Below are 14,249 nucleotides of genomic sequence, written 5' to 3' on the forward strand. Positions count from 1 at the left end.
GTCACCAATACACGCAGTCAAGGTAAAAATTAAAGAATGTAATGATAAACTAAGTTTATATATTCTGTACTACAACAGGTGACACACTGTCGTCTCATACTGTCCACAACCCCCAACTACAGTGTTAAGGTTAATGTTAAAAGGTCAAATCTTTCCTCTCAAAGTGCTATTTAGCAAGAAAGGGGTGCTTATGTGAACTTCAAAAGGTTGTTTTTTATGCACACTGACGTTCTCTGATTTCAACTAAGTCCCATCCATACGTGTGGTTGCCCAATAATGTGGCGTCAAATTACTATATTTAAGTGAAAATATCAATAAAATATCAATAATATATCAACAACGTCAAAGGAGTCATTTATTTACTCACTCAGAACAGATGTGTTAAAAGCAACATTGTGTTTTATTTCCTAGCGTGTTGATTTGAACGCGTCCGTTCTGAGAATGCGTTCCCGTGGTCTCATGTTTACTACAGCAGATATGCTGTTATATATCCTGGCAGATCTACACCCCGTATCTCTCTCATCTTTACTTCCTGGTGTGTTTGATCCTGGAGGCGTCACAGTGGCTCTGGTGAGAGGATGAATATGATTCATGTGATCATTTCTGATCTACTGCTCGTGACCTCGTGTTTCACCTGACGGGGGGCGGGGGGGGCAGTCTTTCAAATCCAGTGTTCAGGTAATCCCATCAGTGACAGTCTGTTAAGCATCTAGTGTGTTTTTACTTAGTTCCAAGTAAACCTCACGCTTTCCTTGGAAGACTTGGAAGGACATCATTTCCTCTGGCCCTTCTTAGAAATGTTTAGCATCGTGTGATTTTTAGAAATGTTCCCATGAATGAAGAGCAACACACAGGTGGAGCGAAAACAAACATATATAAATTATTTACATTTTGTGAAAAAATCAGCCCACTCAATCTGTTGTTAAGGGAACCATTACTGGTTCTAAAAACATCCTGGTTAACTGGTATCATCACAGGGGATTTAATAAACATCCTGGTTAACTGGTATCACAGGTGATTTATTCAACATCCTGGTTCTCTAGTATCATCACAGGTGATTTATTCAACATCCTGGTTCTCTGGTGATTTGAACCAGTCTCTACTTGGACATGTTTTCAAAGGCCAGGGAAGCTTGATTTGATGATCGGCAACATTACAGCAAAAATGCTTTTGAGCAATCGACAGCTGTTCTGTCTCCTATCCTTGCCAGTAGCCCCAAACCACGTTCCAGCTTCTGCACAGGAACACGAACATCCATCACACTACGAGACAACACACACTGTGCTTGCTTCAGTGTAGCACACAATATTCACCACTTTCACATTTGCAAGTCAGCTCAAACTTACGGAAGAGCATTAGGGCCAACAACTGAGTTTATTATTTTTTTAAGCTTCTGAGATTAAAGTCAGAATTTCTGAGAAAAAATTCAAGAATTTATGACTTTAAACTCAGAAGCTTAAAAAAAAAGAAAACTCAGCTGTTGGCCCTAATGCTCTTCCATACAAACTTGATGACTGAGGCAACAATTATTGTACAAAATGTGTCAAAGTGCACAGGTGCAAACAGCAAAAACATTCCTAAATCTTTGGCCACTATGTATATGAACATGTAAACTCTTAAGGTTCTTCGTAGGGTTGTAAAGAGAAGATTTGTTCCCAGAAAAACAACAACAGTTTTCATAACAGGTAAAACATAGTCAAGTAGTGAACTGCTTGAATATGCTGAATGTAATAATATTGCTGTAATACTTTGTCATAGATATAACCCATAATCAACTTAGTTCAAAGCAGGAAATCTAGCTACTGAAGTGCATTGGTGAAACGCGCAGTGTGAATCAGTCAGTCCAAGGTGAGCTTCTGTTGGATGAGTGAGCAGCCCCTTCCAATGAATCCAGGGAAGATTTCACGTTTATGTTTTTAACATTCAAACTTAATTTCTTCTATCTTCTTAATTTCTTCTATCCATCTATCTATCTTCTATCCATGAAGCCCTTGGTCATGTGCTTTTTCTGCGGTATTAATACACTTTAGAGTTGTGATGCATTAACAGCGAATCTGACCTGGAGTCTTTCCTCCCCAGGATGTGGGAGCAGAGGCACAGAGTGTACAGGGATATCCCCCCACATTCTCCGGACATAATTAAAGCATCGATTATCGTAAGCAACATACATTTCCATAAATTACCCAAGCATCCTCGTACGTTTCTGCAAACGTACTGAAAACCCCAAAGCCCGGTGGGTAATGTCCAGACCGGTACAGGCTGTGCGCTAGACTGACCCGGTGCGAGGTCCCAGTGAGACAGACGCCTGTGTTTGGGAGGGGGGTTCCCCGGGGTGTGGTCAGGTGAGTTCGGAGGGGGTTTCCCCGGGTTGGGGGGGTCACGTGAGTTCGGCCTGCTGGGTTCTGGGGAGGCGGAGAGCGGCGAGCCCCCCGACCAGCAGAAGCACAGACACCAGGAGCACCGGCACGGCACAGTTGGAGTCCACCAGTTTGCCAAAAACTACATTACCCATGATGGCCGCCACTCTGCCCACTCCAGTGAAGAAGCCCAGAGCAGAAGAGCTGTAAAAAAAAAAGCAGCAGCTACACTGAGCTCAGTTTGTAAGATGAGACAAGATGACTCATATCACCAAAAAGATTACTAGTTCTATTTTCAGTGGGAGGTATATTTCTAATAAAACAGTAACAGAACAGACACAAATTTATACCAGTTTTTTTTTTTTTTACCTCTCTATATTGCTTAATGTGTGCACATCTAGGAGCTAACGCAAGAACGTTTGGTAACACTGTATTCAAACGGGTATGCATGTGTGGAGGGTGTTAGGGTACCGGAGGTGTGTGGGTGTTAATGGGGGGGTGTGTGGGTGTGTGTGGAGGGTGTTAGGGTACCGGAGGTGTGTAGGTGTTAATGGGAGGGTGTGTGTGTGTGTGTGTGGAGGGTGTTAGGGTACCGGAGGTGTGTGGGTGTTAATGGGGGGGTGTGTGGGTGTGTGTGGAGGGTGTTAGGGTACCGGAGGTGTGTAGGTGTTAACGGGAGGGTGTGTGGAGGGTGTTAGGGTACCGGAGGTGTGTAGGTGTTAATAGGAGGGTGTGTAGGTGTTAATGGGAGGGTGTGTGGGTGTGTGTGGAGAGTGTTAGGTACCGGAGGTGTGTGGATGTTAATGGGAGGGTGTGTGGAGGGTGTTAGGGTACCGGAGGTGTGTAGGTGTTAATGGGAGGGTGTTAGGGTACCGGAGGTGTGTGGGTGTGTGTGGAGGGTGTTAGGGTACCGGAGGTGTGTAGGTGTTAATGGGAGGGTGTGTGGGTGTTAATGGGAGGGTGTTAGGTACCGGAGGTGTGTGGGTGTTAATGGGAGAGTGTGTGGAGGGTGTTAGGGACCGGAGGTGTGTAGGTGTTAATGGGAGGGTGTGTAGGTGTTAATGGGAGGGTGTGTGGGTGTTAATGGGAGGGTGTTAGGTACCGGAGGTGTGTTGGTGTTAATGGGAGGGTGTGTGGAGGGTGTTAGGGACCGGAGGTGTGTAGGTGTGTATGGAGGGTGTTAAGGAACCGTAGGTGTGTAGGTGTTAACGGGAGGGTGTGTGGGTGTGTGTGGAGGGTGTTAGGGTACCGGAGGTGTGTAGGTGTTAATGGGAGGGTGTGTGTGTGGAGGGTGTTAGGGTACCGGAGGTGTGTGGGTGTTAATGGGGGGGTGTTAGGGTACCGGAGGTGTGTGGGTGTTAATGGGGGGGTGTTAGGGTACCGGAGGTGTGTGGGTGTTAATGGGAGGGTGTGTGGGTGTTAATGGGGGGGTGTTAGGGTACCGGAGGTGTGTGGGTGTTAATGGGAGGGTGTGTGGGTGTTAATGGGGGGGTGTTAGGGTACCGGAGGTGTGTGGGTGTTAATGGGAGAGTGTTAGGTACCGGAGGTGTGTAGGTGTTAATGGGAGGGTGTGTGGGTGTGTGTGGAGGGTGTTAGGGTACCGGAGGTGTGTAGGTGTTAATGGGAGGGTGTGTGTGTGGAGGGTGTTAGGGTACCGGAGGTGTGTAGGTGTTAATGGGAGGGTGTGTGGGTGTGTGTGGAGGGTGTTAGGGTACTGGAGGTGTGTAGGTGTTAATGAGAGGGTGTTAGGGTACCGGAGGTGTGTGGGGTACAGCTCTGTTCCCAGCACGTCCAGGGCGTTCCAGGCCACCACCGACACTCCGCTGAACACGCAGGACATGATGAGGCTCTGGGTCCGAGTCTGCACCTCGTAGATCAGGAACACGCTCACACTGGAGACCAGCAGGCTGCAGGCTGGGCACACACACACACACACACACACACGCACACACACACACACGCATGCACGCATGCACACACACACACACACACACGCACACACACACACACGCACGCACGCACACACACACACACACGCATGCACACACACACACGCACACGCACGCGCACACACGCACGCACACACGCATGCACGCACACGCATGCACGCACGCACACATACATACACACACACACACGCGCATGCACGCACACACACACGCACGCACACAAAAGCACACACGCACGCACACACAGACAGACACACACACACACACACACACACACACACTATGACAAGCCGTTTTAACATTTAATCAGTCAACTAGTTGCAAATTTAGTTTAATGTCGAAATTACATTTTTACAATTCCAATTTCGACATATCAAAATGTAATTTGGACGAATGGAATTGTCCCATTGGCTTCCATTCAAAATCAATTTTGACATTGTCAAAATGTAATTTCGACGTGTTACAATTCAAATTTACACCTGTAGGAATGACATTTCCTTATCTCGCTTTAGATAAAAGTCAGCTAAATGACTGTAATGTAATGTAATGTAATGTAATGTAAAAAGAATAAGGGGCGAATTCACTAAAGCAAATTGCGCCCGCTAATTGCACCATAATATTGCGCGTCAGTTGCGCCCGCTATGTGCTCCGTTTTAAAAACCTATTCACTAAAGACATTGCGCTAATAATATCCCAGCGCAAACACGCCCATTCGGTGTTTGCGGCTGAGTGCAATTTGCTGCTGATATAGGAAATGACTATAAATACTGCGCATACAGCGCATTAGGCCTACAACTCGTATGCATATCATTGGACGATGGCAGACAGAAAAAGAAAGATACGATTTTCAGACAGCGAACTTGAAGGCCTCACGGACGAGGTTCAAAAACATGTCTCACAGCTTTCGGCAAAAAAATATCACGACTGCAGCAAAAAATCATATTTGGGGTTTAATTTCCCAATCAGTCAGTGCCATTTGTGTGTGTAAACGCGGAAGACTGCAAACGGAGGTGGAATGATTTGAAAAGACGAACAAAGGAAAAATTGTCATTTTATGTTATGCAAGTTGCAGCACGATGATCTGGCATACTTTTGGGGGAGTGTATAACATTGCCCCACCGGTACGATCTAGACATCTAAACGGCTTTTCAGGATTCCAAATGTGCACTCAATCACACCGCGCGTCCTGATGTGAGCCCGGTTGTACGCCGCCTCTCCAACGTTGGAAGGATTACGCACGGGAGTCATCATCCATGGCTGAATATGATAGCCTACCTGCCGTCACCTATGATACAAAAGCAAAATATTTTCAAGACCATTCAAATAAAACAAATATTGTGTAGGCTATGTTTTTATTTATTTATACCTAGGCCTATATCGGCCCCCAGCCGTTCAATGAACAGCTATAGGGAATGCGCAGTTTCGCGTATAGACTATTATACGCACAGTTTCGTGCTATGTAGGCTATTATGGTGTGTTCGTTTGTGGTCGGAGGTGGCAAGTCGCATGTGGCAAAATACCTACCTCCGACCTGTGTGCATTCGAGCTATATACCATTATATCACAGTTACCTAGTTATATCTATATACCATTATATCACAGTTACCTAGTTATATCTAGTGCATTCGAGCAACTGGGGGCTGAGAAACATATCCGAATTTGCGACGAGGAAGTGCGAGTTCATGCGGTGTTTTATTTAATAATTCCTAGTAGAAAGTCGCAATTTGCCACCTCCCAGTTATAAACGAATGCACCATTATATTCATTGGGGGAGCTTGGACTCGCTGGGGACGGGTGGAGAGACGCATAGTCAACTGAGCCTCCCCAGACGCGACTTCATCCTCCAGTTGGCTGAAGAGCTGCGCGCTCTGGTGTCCAAACAGTTACCGCGGTGGTTCTAGTGTTAAATCAAAAAGTGACCTTCTTCTAAATATTCTCACGAACAACATGCCTGGCATTGCGATGCCTTCGCCTCGCAACAATCACTGCTGCCATGATCAGCGGACAGGCTGGCCGCGACACACCCCTTGCGCTTAAATACCACCACGTTTCTGAAAACGGTATTAATTTCACTTTAACTGCGTGAGGCAATTTGCGCCGATGTTTGTGAATTGGGCGGGTTTTGCAATAATGTTCATTTGCATAGAAAGGGGAACATTCTCCGCCCATATTACCTAATTTAAATATGAGCTAATAACACCGGCGCAGAGCAACGCAATGACGAACGCAACGCAGTTAACACCGTATTTCACCCTTTGCGAGGGCTTTGTGAATAGCAAACATAATTTTTGACTTATTTGCACAGGCTTTGCGTCAGGAAAAGCTGCGCAATCCTTTAGTGAATTCGCCCCTAAGAGTGTGAAAGGGAGACTCACAGAGCAGAGCCCTGCCCCCGACGGTGTCCATGAGCAGGATGGTGAAGATGTTCCCTGGTAAGTTGGAGGCCGCTGTGATGAAGCCCTCGACATAAACTGACAAAACAAAATCACAAACAATCCTGAATGAATAAACGAAGGCCTTTCACTAGAGGTACACCCTGAGGGAAGGTGTTTATTGATGCTAGTGTGCTTGTACAGTACTTAAGCCCTTTACGTGTGATATTAAATCTCTGTTTTGAAAACACTACAGCAGTATTATTGTTCAGCAGTCGGGTGAAGACGACTTCATCTAATGTTCTACCAGGTTGAAGTCTGATAATCTGCTACAGAGCAACAGTAATAATCTGAATCCTGGTATTGTTGTGAGACTGGAAGGTTCACCTGCTGTCTTCACCGGGTAGCAGCTCTGGTTGAGCTGCGTCTGGAAGATGGAGACGTTGGCGCAGGGAGAGCCTCCTTCCTCAGCCCGCTTAAACAGCTCTGGGAACCACATCCACAGCCCGTAGTACCTACACAGAACAGCAGAGGGAACCACAGCCCATAATACCTACAGAACAGCAGGGGGAACCACAGCCACAGCCCATAATACCTACAGACCAGAACAGCGGTTCTCTTGACTACGGGGTTGGTTACAGCTAGAGCTACACACTAGGACGTTTGATATCTCAAGACACAATCAGAAGATCTCCCCCTGCATCTCTCTCCCTCTGACTAAAGAGTCTAAGAACACGATGCTTTTTTCCTCCATACTTTGAATTGGGCGGATCACATAACTAGTTGCGTGTTTTGAGGCTGACGGACGAATGTTGTGGAGTTAAAGATACTCACCCAAATGAGATGCAGTAGAATATGACGAGCAGAGCCGCGCTTCTGGACCTCAGATCGCCCACGAACAGCTGATGCACCGGCGCCAGAACCTGCGGTGCCGGCAAGACCAACCCAATTTAAAACCTGAGAGCTACGAGGATCGAGGTCCGGTTATGTCAAACGATATTCTTTCTAATAGTGTGTATTCGTTTTAGGGCTGGGTTTAAAAAATCGATTAATCGATTCTGAATCGATTCTGAGTCCAATGATTCAGAATCGATTCATGAATCCCAAAATCGATCTTTAATTTAATGAATGAATGAATAAATTAAGGAATGAATAGTTCATTCATTCATTCAATGATTCATTCATTCATTCATTTTTGGAAATCAGTATTGATACCCAGCCCTAGTATTGATGTGTTGCATAACTTGGCAATCATGTAATTAAGGTTACAGCTAAAAAAAAAAAACAGGTTTTGGTAACACTAACCGAATCGATAATCGATTCTGAACCTTGTGAATCGGAATCGAATCGATTCTTGAAATTCGAATCGATACCCAGCCCTAATTCGTTTTATGGTATAAAGCATAAGCATACAATTTCAAAAGTAACTTTGAATGAACATTCTACTATACTACACTAGTCCTCTCAATGGGACATCTGAACTTATTTTTCTGGAGAAGAATTGTGTTTGTATGATGTTCTTTGTGTGAGTGTGTCGTTACCCTTTTCGGGAGGCTCAGACAACGTTGAATGTGTGAGCCGCTGCTCACGGTCTCATAGCTGTTCTTTCTCTGACCAGGACGGATGCGTAGCCCACATGTCTGAGAAGGAAGGACAGATTACACAACATTAAAGCACTAAAAACGCTTAGTAGATGACCAGTCAGTCCATCGCTAGCGCAGAGCAGCTGACCAGTCAGTCCATCCCTAGCGCTTAGTAGATGACCAGTCAGTCCCTCCCTAGGGTTTAGTAGCTGAGCGGTCAGTCCATCGCTAGCACTTAGTAGCTGACCAGTCAGTCCATCGCTAGGGTTTAGTAGCTGACCAGTAGCTGACCAGTCAGTCCATCCCTAGCGCTTAGTAGCTGACCAGTAGCTGACCAGTCAGTCCATCCCTAGCGCTTAGTAGATGACCAGTAACTGACCAGTCAGTCCATCCCTAGCGCTTAGTAGATGACCAGTCAGTCCATCCCTAGCGCTTAGTAGATGACCAGTCAGTCCATCCCTAGCACTTAGTAACTGACCAGTAACTGACCAGTCAGTCCATCCCTAGCGCTTAGTAGCTGACCAGTCAGTCCATCGTAGCGCATGGTAGATGACGTACCGGGAAGCTCCTCACGCCGCCTCTGTGGTTCAGCGCAAACATGGTCCTGAACACGCCAAGAGCCTCCTCCTCCCGACACGCCTGGAGAACACAGAGATGACTCAACACCATCCTAACACATCACAAGAGCCTCCTCCTCCCGACACGCCTGGAGAACACAGAGATGACTCAACACCATCCTAACACATCAAGAGCCTCCTCCTCCCGACACGCCTGGAGAACAGAGATGACTCAACACCATCCTAACACATCACAAGAGCCTCCTCCTCCCGACACGCCTGGAGAAGACAGAGATGACTCAACACCATCCTAACACATCACAAGAGCCTCCTCCTCCCGACACGCCTGGGAACACAGAGATGACTCAACACCACCCTAACACGCCTGGAGAACACAGAGATGACTCAACACCATCCTAACACATCACAAGAGCCTCCTCCTCCCGACACGCCTGGGACACAGAGATGACTCAACACCATCCTAACACATCACAAGATCCTCCTCCTCCCGACACGCCTGGCGAAGACAGAGATGACTCAACACCATCCTAACACATCAGTCGTTTAGCAGACGCTTACATCCAAAGACACTTACAATAAGTGGTAGGTGCACTACTACTCACCAGAACTCAGAGGTGCACCTCCTTTCTAAACAAGTGAGTAAGAGCATCATCTAGTGCTGAAGGCAAAGTGCAAGAATAGCACTGAACAGCCTGACTACAGCTAGTAGCAACTTATTACAGTAAGAAGATTATACTCATTCCATTCTAGATCAGTCAGTAGTTTCAAATCCATCCAGAAGTTAAATGCAGACTGCAAACATTACATGCATATGTAAACATGCAAAGGCATGAGCTATACTGTACATCCAAGTTGTGTTTGTACTGTACATACTAGCTGTGGGCCCAGATGCTATTGTACACGCAATTTAACAAAGAACTGATGGACTCTTAGTGCTTCTATAGCTCATTGCAATTTTACTATGATGACACCCGTTGTATGTTATATGATGTGTATGATGACTACTGTGAATTGCCCCTCAGGGACAATAAAGATGATCCGATCCAAAGCGAGTGTGGTGAAGCACTGAAGCATGTACCGTACCTCCATGAGGAACTTGGGGCTCTCGGGCATGACCAGCCTGAAGATGAGGGCGGAGGTGAGGCTAGGAACGGAGCACAGCACCACGAACAGCCTCCAGCTCTGGAAGTCCAGCTGGCCCAGAGCAACGTGGACCCAGGTCTGGGGAATGACCAGCCACGCCAGGCCTCCATGCAGGAAGACACACACGCGCACACACACACACACACACACACACACACACACACACACACACACACACACACACACACGCACACACACACACACACACACACCCACGCACACACACACACACACACACACATGCACACACACGCACACACACACGCACGCACACACATGCACGCACACACGCACACACGCACACACGCGCACACACGCAAACACACACGCACACACATACACACACACACACACACAGACGCACACACACACACCTATTTCTTAACCACATGTATGTAAACTGTCATATTGCAATGACTTCAAATTACAATCTAATATTTTCTTCAAATCATACACTACCAACTGATATATTTGTGTCTTGTGATTGTTCTAAATACACCAGGTAGTCAGGTCTCTAGGCCACGCCCCCCACCTGCGGCGAGGATGTTTCCGGCCATCCAGAAGGTGGCGAGGGCGCTGATCATCGCCCCTCTCCTCCGGCGCGGCTGGAACTCCGAGAAGTAGGAGAAGATGACGGGGATGGAGCCCCCCACCCTGACGGGGACGAGGACAGCGTGATCACAGCTGGGATATGAACCTGCTCCACTCTCTCATCCTTCACACTACAGACATCTAAACGCCATGTGAAGCGCATTGTGTTGCCTCTGTTTGAAATGCGCTATATAAATAAAGTTTGATTTGATTTAGCTGCTCACCCCACGCCACTGATGAAGCGCAAGAGCAGGAACAACCAGAACGTCGGGGCCAAACTAGCCAGCGCCCCAAACACCCCGTTCACAGCCAGGGAGACCACCAGGACTCTCTGGCGCCCCCTGCGGTCAGCAAGGTAACCCCACATGTAGCCACCAACCATCATTCCTACAAGGACAGAACACAACATTGAAATCAGGCGTTATCCACTCAGCTCCCATACTCTCACACTGCACCCTCCCAAGGGCCTAGTGAGCAGGTTAGTATGAGTGAGCAGGTTAGTATGAGTGAGCAGGTTAGTATGAGTGAGCAGGTTAGTATGAGTGAGCAGGTTAGTATGAGTGAGCAGGTTAGTATGAGTGAGCAGGTTAGTATGAGTGAGCAGGTTAGTATGAGTGAGCAGGAAAGCCCTTCTGACCGTACTGACGCGCGGCGCGTGACTCGGCTTGTTTCTTGGCCGAGCGCTTTGTGCGCAGAGCAGAAAAGTAACATTGTTCAAGGTTGGATTACATACAGTATCCTAGCAACAGAAGAAAGCGCACCACTCTCTAGCACTCTTTTCAAAAGTTTTCCAAACTCTGGGTGATCTCCACCTACGACAACAAAATCACTATTATTATGAGCCTACGCATCTGTCAACACGAAGGGACAGATCCTAAAAATTACTGTTTGACTTTTGACAAATCATTGATATGTAAGAGAGTGAAGCCTAAGTTGAATATAGGTCTGCATCAACAAGAGGCCACAACACAATCTCACCCTTGTGGAATATTACATTAAAAAGAGTCCAAATTTAGGCGGGAAAACCCTCACTCTTAAGTGTGACCCTGAGCCCTCCTGAATCAGCAGAGGTGTGTCGTTCTTGGCCGGGGTAGCTGGGGCGGGGGAGGTCGTATTCTTACCCAGGAAAATGCTGGCGGTGAGCAGGCCCATGTCCGAGGAGCTGAGCGCCAGGTCGCAGCGCGCGGTGGGCAGCAGGAAGGACACGCACAGGATCTCCACGGCGTCGCTGGCGTTGGCCCAGCCGCATACCACCAACAGAACCGCGTGGAACAGGCCGAAACCTGCCAACACAGCAGAACACGGGTTCACTCACACACAAGCACAGATACGGGCGGTCCACACAACCCAGGGCCCACCCAGACCCACCCTCCTCAATGTGTGACACGCCCTGTCAATCCTAACAAATTCCAGTCAGCTCCACCCCCCTGGAACGCACATGAGTACAGATATCTTTATGTGCAGTGGACAATCGTGACAAAAGAGTTAACTATCCCAATACATGTTTTTCTAGTTCACACAAATTTCTTTGTTCAAATTTGGAACATGAAAAATGTTTAAAGCAAATGGTTAGCCTACTTTAGGTTTGGGTTTAAGAAGACAATTCAGTATTTCATGTGAAAGTAGCACTTTGAAAGTAGCATTATTTAAGGTATTTAGCATTTTAAACCCTGTTATAATATGATCATGTACAACGGCCCATATAAACAATTTTATAGACTGTGTGTGCATTCTTGAGATATTAGTGCTCATTGCTCATGTCACAACTAAGTACACAATGGATCTCTATGAGCATATGGTAACCATTTCAGAAGTAAGGTGTGTCCAGGGCTGTCTTAGAGCAGCCGATGTGGTGTGTGGAGACTGCACCACTTGGGACACAGTGAACATGGAATATACATTTATATTTTACATTTGGTTATGTATCAGACGCTTGTATCCGAAGCGACTTACAATAAGTGCATTTTGTCAAGTGTAAGTGGACAGACTGCACATGCCAGTCATCGTCAATAGAGCTAAAGTAGCACACACACACACACACACACACACACACACACACACATTTACACACAACCAAACTTTACCTGCTTCCTCGACTGCTTCCTCATAGGACAGCTTTCTATGTGCAGACCTCTCATCATCATCATCACCATCTTCTTCTGCACTCCTTTCGAAAATCAATTCTTCTGACATGTCATCAAAACAAAAATTGATTTTCAATAGGCACAAACTTATATTTAGGCCTATGGGGCCAATCACTCAAAATAATAGACTTATAACACTGTAACTGCAGTTTATATCGGCTCCAGTGTCTAGTAGTGACGGGTCATTCGATGCCGGGGCGTCGGAGCTCGTGTCCCCGGTGTGAAGCGCGCTGTGCCGGAGCTTGTGTCCCCGGTGTGAAGCGCGCTGTGTCGGAGCTTGTGTCGCCGGTGTGGAGCGCGCTGTGTCGGAGGAGCTTGTGTCGCCGGTGTGGAGCGCGCTGTGTCGGAGGAGCTTGTGTCGCCGGTGTGAAGCTGTGCAGAAGCAAAGAGGCGGAGCTCGTGCCTGGATGTTTGTGTCAAACAACGATGACCACGTGATTGATGACGTTTGAAGTTTGGTGTCCCTTCAAACGTCATCGACGTAGTACATGCCTTTGAAATATTCAGGGTAGTCCCAGCCCACATAAACCACCTAAATGTAGGTCTGTGCAAAGTAAGTGTGTGTGTGTGTGTGTGTGTGTGTGTGTGTGTGTGTGTGTGTGTGTGTGTGTGTGTGTGTGTGTGTGTCTGACTGACCAACTTCTGTTCTCACCACTATGGCACATTCAGAAACCAACTGCAATCTTCCATTTAATTGTAATGACACTGAAGCCACCGCATTCATGTCCTCATGTGAACCACGGGATATCTCGAAAGTCTGACTACCTAAAAGCTCGCCCAACACTTTGATAGAATACTATTCAAAGTATAGGAAAGTATCCTAGTTCGTATCCCAGTGGGGCTAACGTTGCCGTAAAAAGGTGCTATGCTCACTTTTCTTTTTTAACGTTACTTGATATTGTTTCAAGTTTGAATGTGACGTTATGTACATATGTACAAGATATGAGTAGCATGTAAAATGCAATGTCTAAAGAAGCGAGTCCAGCTGCCCACCGTCGGGTTCGAACCCACGACCCTCAACTAAAGATCAAGTGCTCAATCAACTGAGCTATCCGGGATCTAACCACAAGTGCTCTACCAGTCTACTTGTGTTATGCAGTTTGTTGGTTGGTGAGAATGAGTCAGCATAGCTAGGAGATATTAATCCACGACAGTCACATTTGCAAGCTATAGCTACCTTCATCTGAGTCAAAGGACGAGTTGTTTACGTTCCGGAGAAGCGGCTCCAGTGCGGTCGCATCTTCAAACTCTCTCTGCACCCGACGAGGCATCGCATACTAGATATGGTCCTTTAGCAATGTCTCTGCAACCTAGTCCGACTTACTGTTGCGTGCATATCAGCATATATGTCATAAGGGGATGAATCAAGGGGAGACACAGCCCCCCCAAAATAATAGCTAACCAGCTAGATTAGATAAAACGAGAACTATGCTACGTTCAAGATCAAGGTGTTGAGGCATGTTTACAACGGTGTCTGATTTTCGAAATAAAAGCATCCTTCAGTATTTAAGAGTGCGGTATTGATCGAGGCA

General features: G+C 46.8%; 1 protein-coding gene across 2 annotated transcripts; it reads right to left on the reverse strand.

Moving 5' to 3' along the window:
* Window positions 1-600: 600 nt before the first annotated feature.
* sv2 (synaptic vesicle glycoprotein 2) lies at window positions 601-14,031 on the reverse strand. Of its 2 annotated transcripts, none has more exons than XM_084451122.1 (13): window positions 13,895-14,031; window positions 12,658-12,756; window positions 11,695-11,856; window positions 10,798-10,960; window positions 10,515-10,636; window positions 9,923-10,086; window positions 8,820-8,900; window positions 8,220-8,318; window positions 7,513-7,601; window positions 7,066-7,193; window positions 6,682-6,777; window positions 4,112-4,271; window positions 601-2,561 (listed from the first exon to the last, which is right to left on the reverse strand). In XM_084451122.1, exons 1-13 carry the CDS (start codon window positions 13,986-13,988, stop codon window positions 2,378-2,380), a joined length of 1,641 nt encoding a protein of 546 aa, XP_084307248.1. In that variant the 5' UTR covers window positions 13,989-14,031; the 3' UTR covers window positions 601-2,377. The 2 variants fall into 2 exon arrangements, with proteins under 2 accessions (XP_084307248.1, XP_084307247.1); XM_084451121.1 differs by having other exon boundaries at window positions 12,658-12,759.
* Between the last annotated feature and the right edge of the window lie 218 nt (window positions 14,032-14,249).

Source organism: Borostomias antarcticus (assembly GCF_949987555.1).
Source record: "Borostomias antarcticus genome assembly, chromosome: 16".
NCBI classification, from domain to species: Eukaryota; Metazoa; Chordata; class Actinopteri; order Stomiiformes; family Stomiidae; genus Borostomias; species Borostomias antarcticus.

What these genes read in the sequence shown, in the direction of transcription:
- sv2 (XM_084451121.1), bottom strand. Translation starts at nt 13,988, where the DNA reads ATGCCTCGTCGGGTGCAGAGAGAGTTTGAAGATGCGACCGCACTGGAG. An exon ending in CACCGCCAGCATTTTCCTGG is followed by an intron (nt 10,961 to 11,694) that starts GTAAGAATACGA and finishes CTGTCCTTGTAG; the next exon opens with GAATGATGGTTGGTGGCTAC. An exon ending in CTGTACCCCACACACCTCCG is followed by an intron (nt 2,562 to 4,111) that starts GTACCCTAACAC and finishes TTTTTTTTACAG; the next exon opens with CTCTTCTGCTCTGGGCTTCT.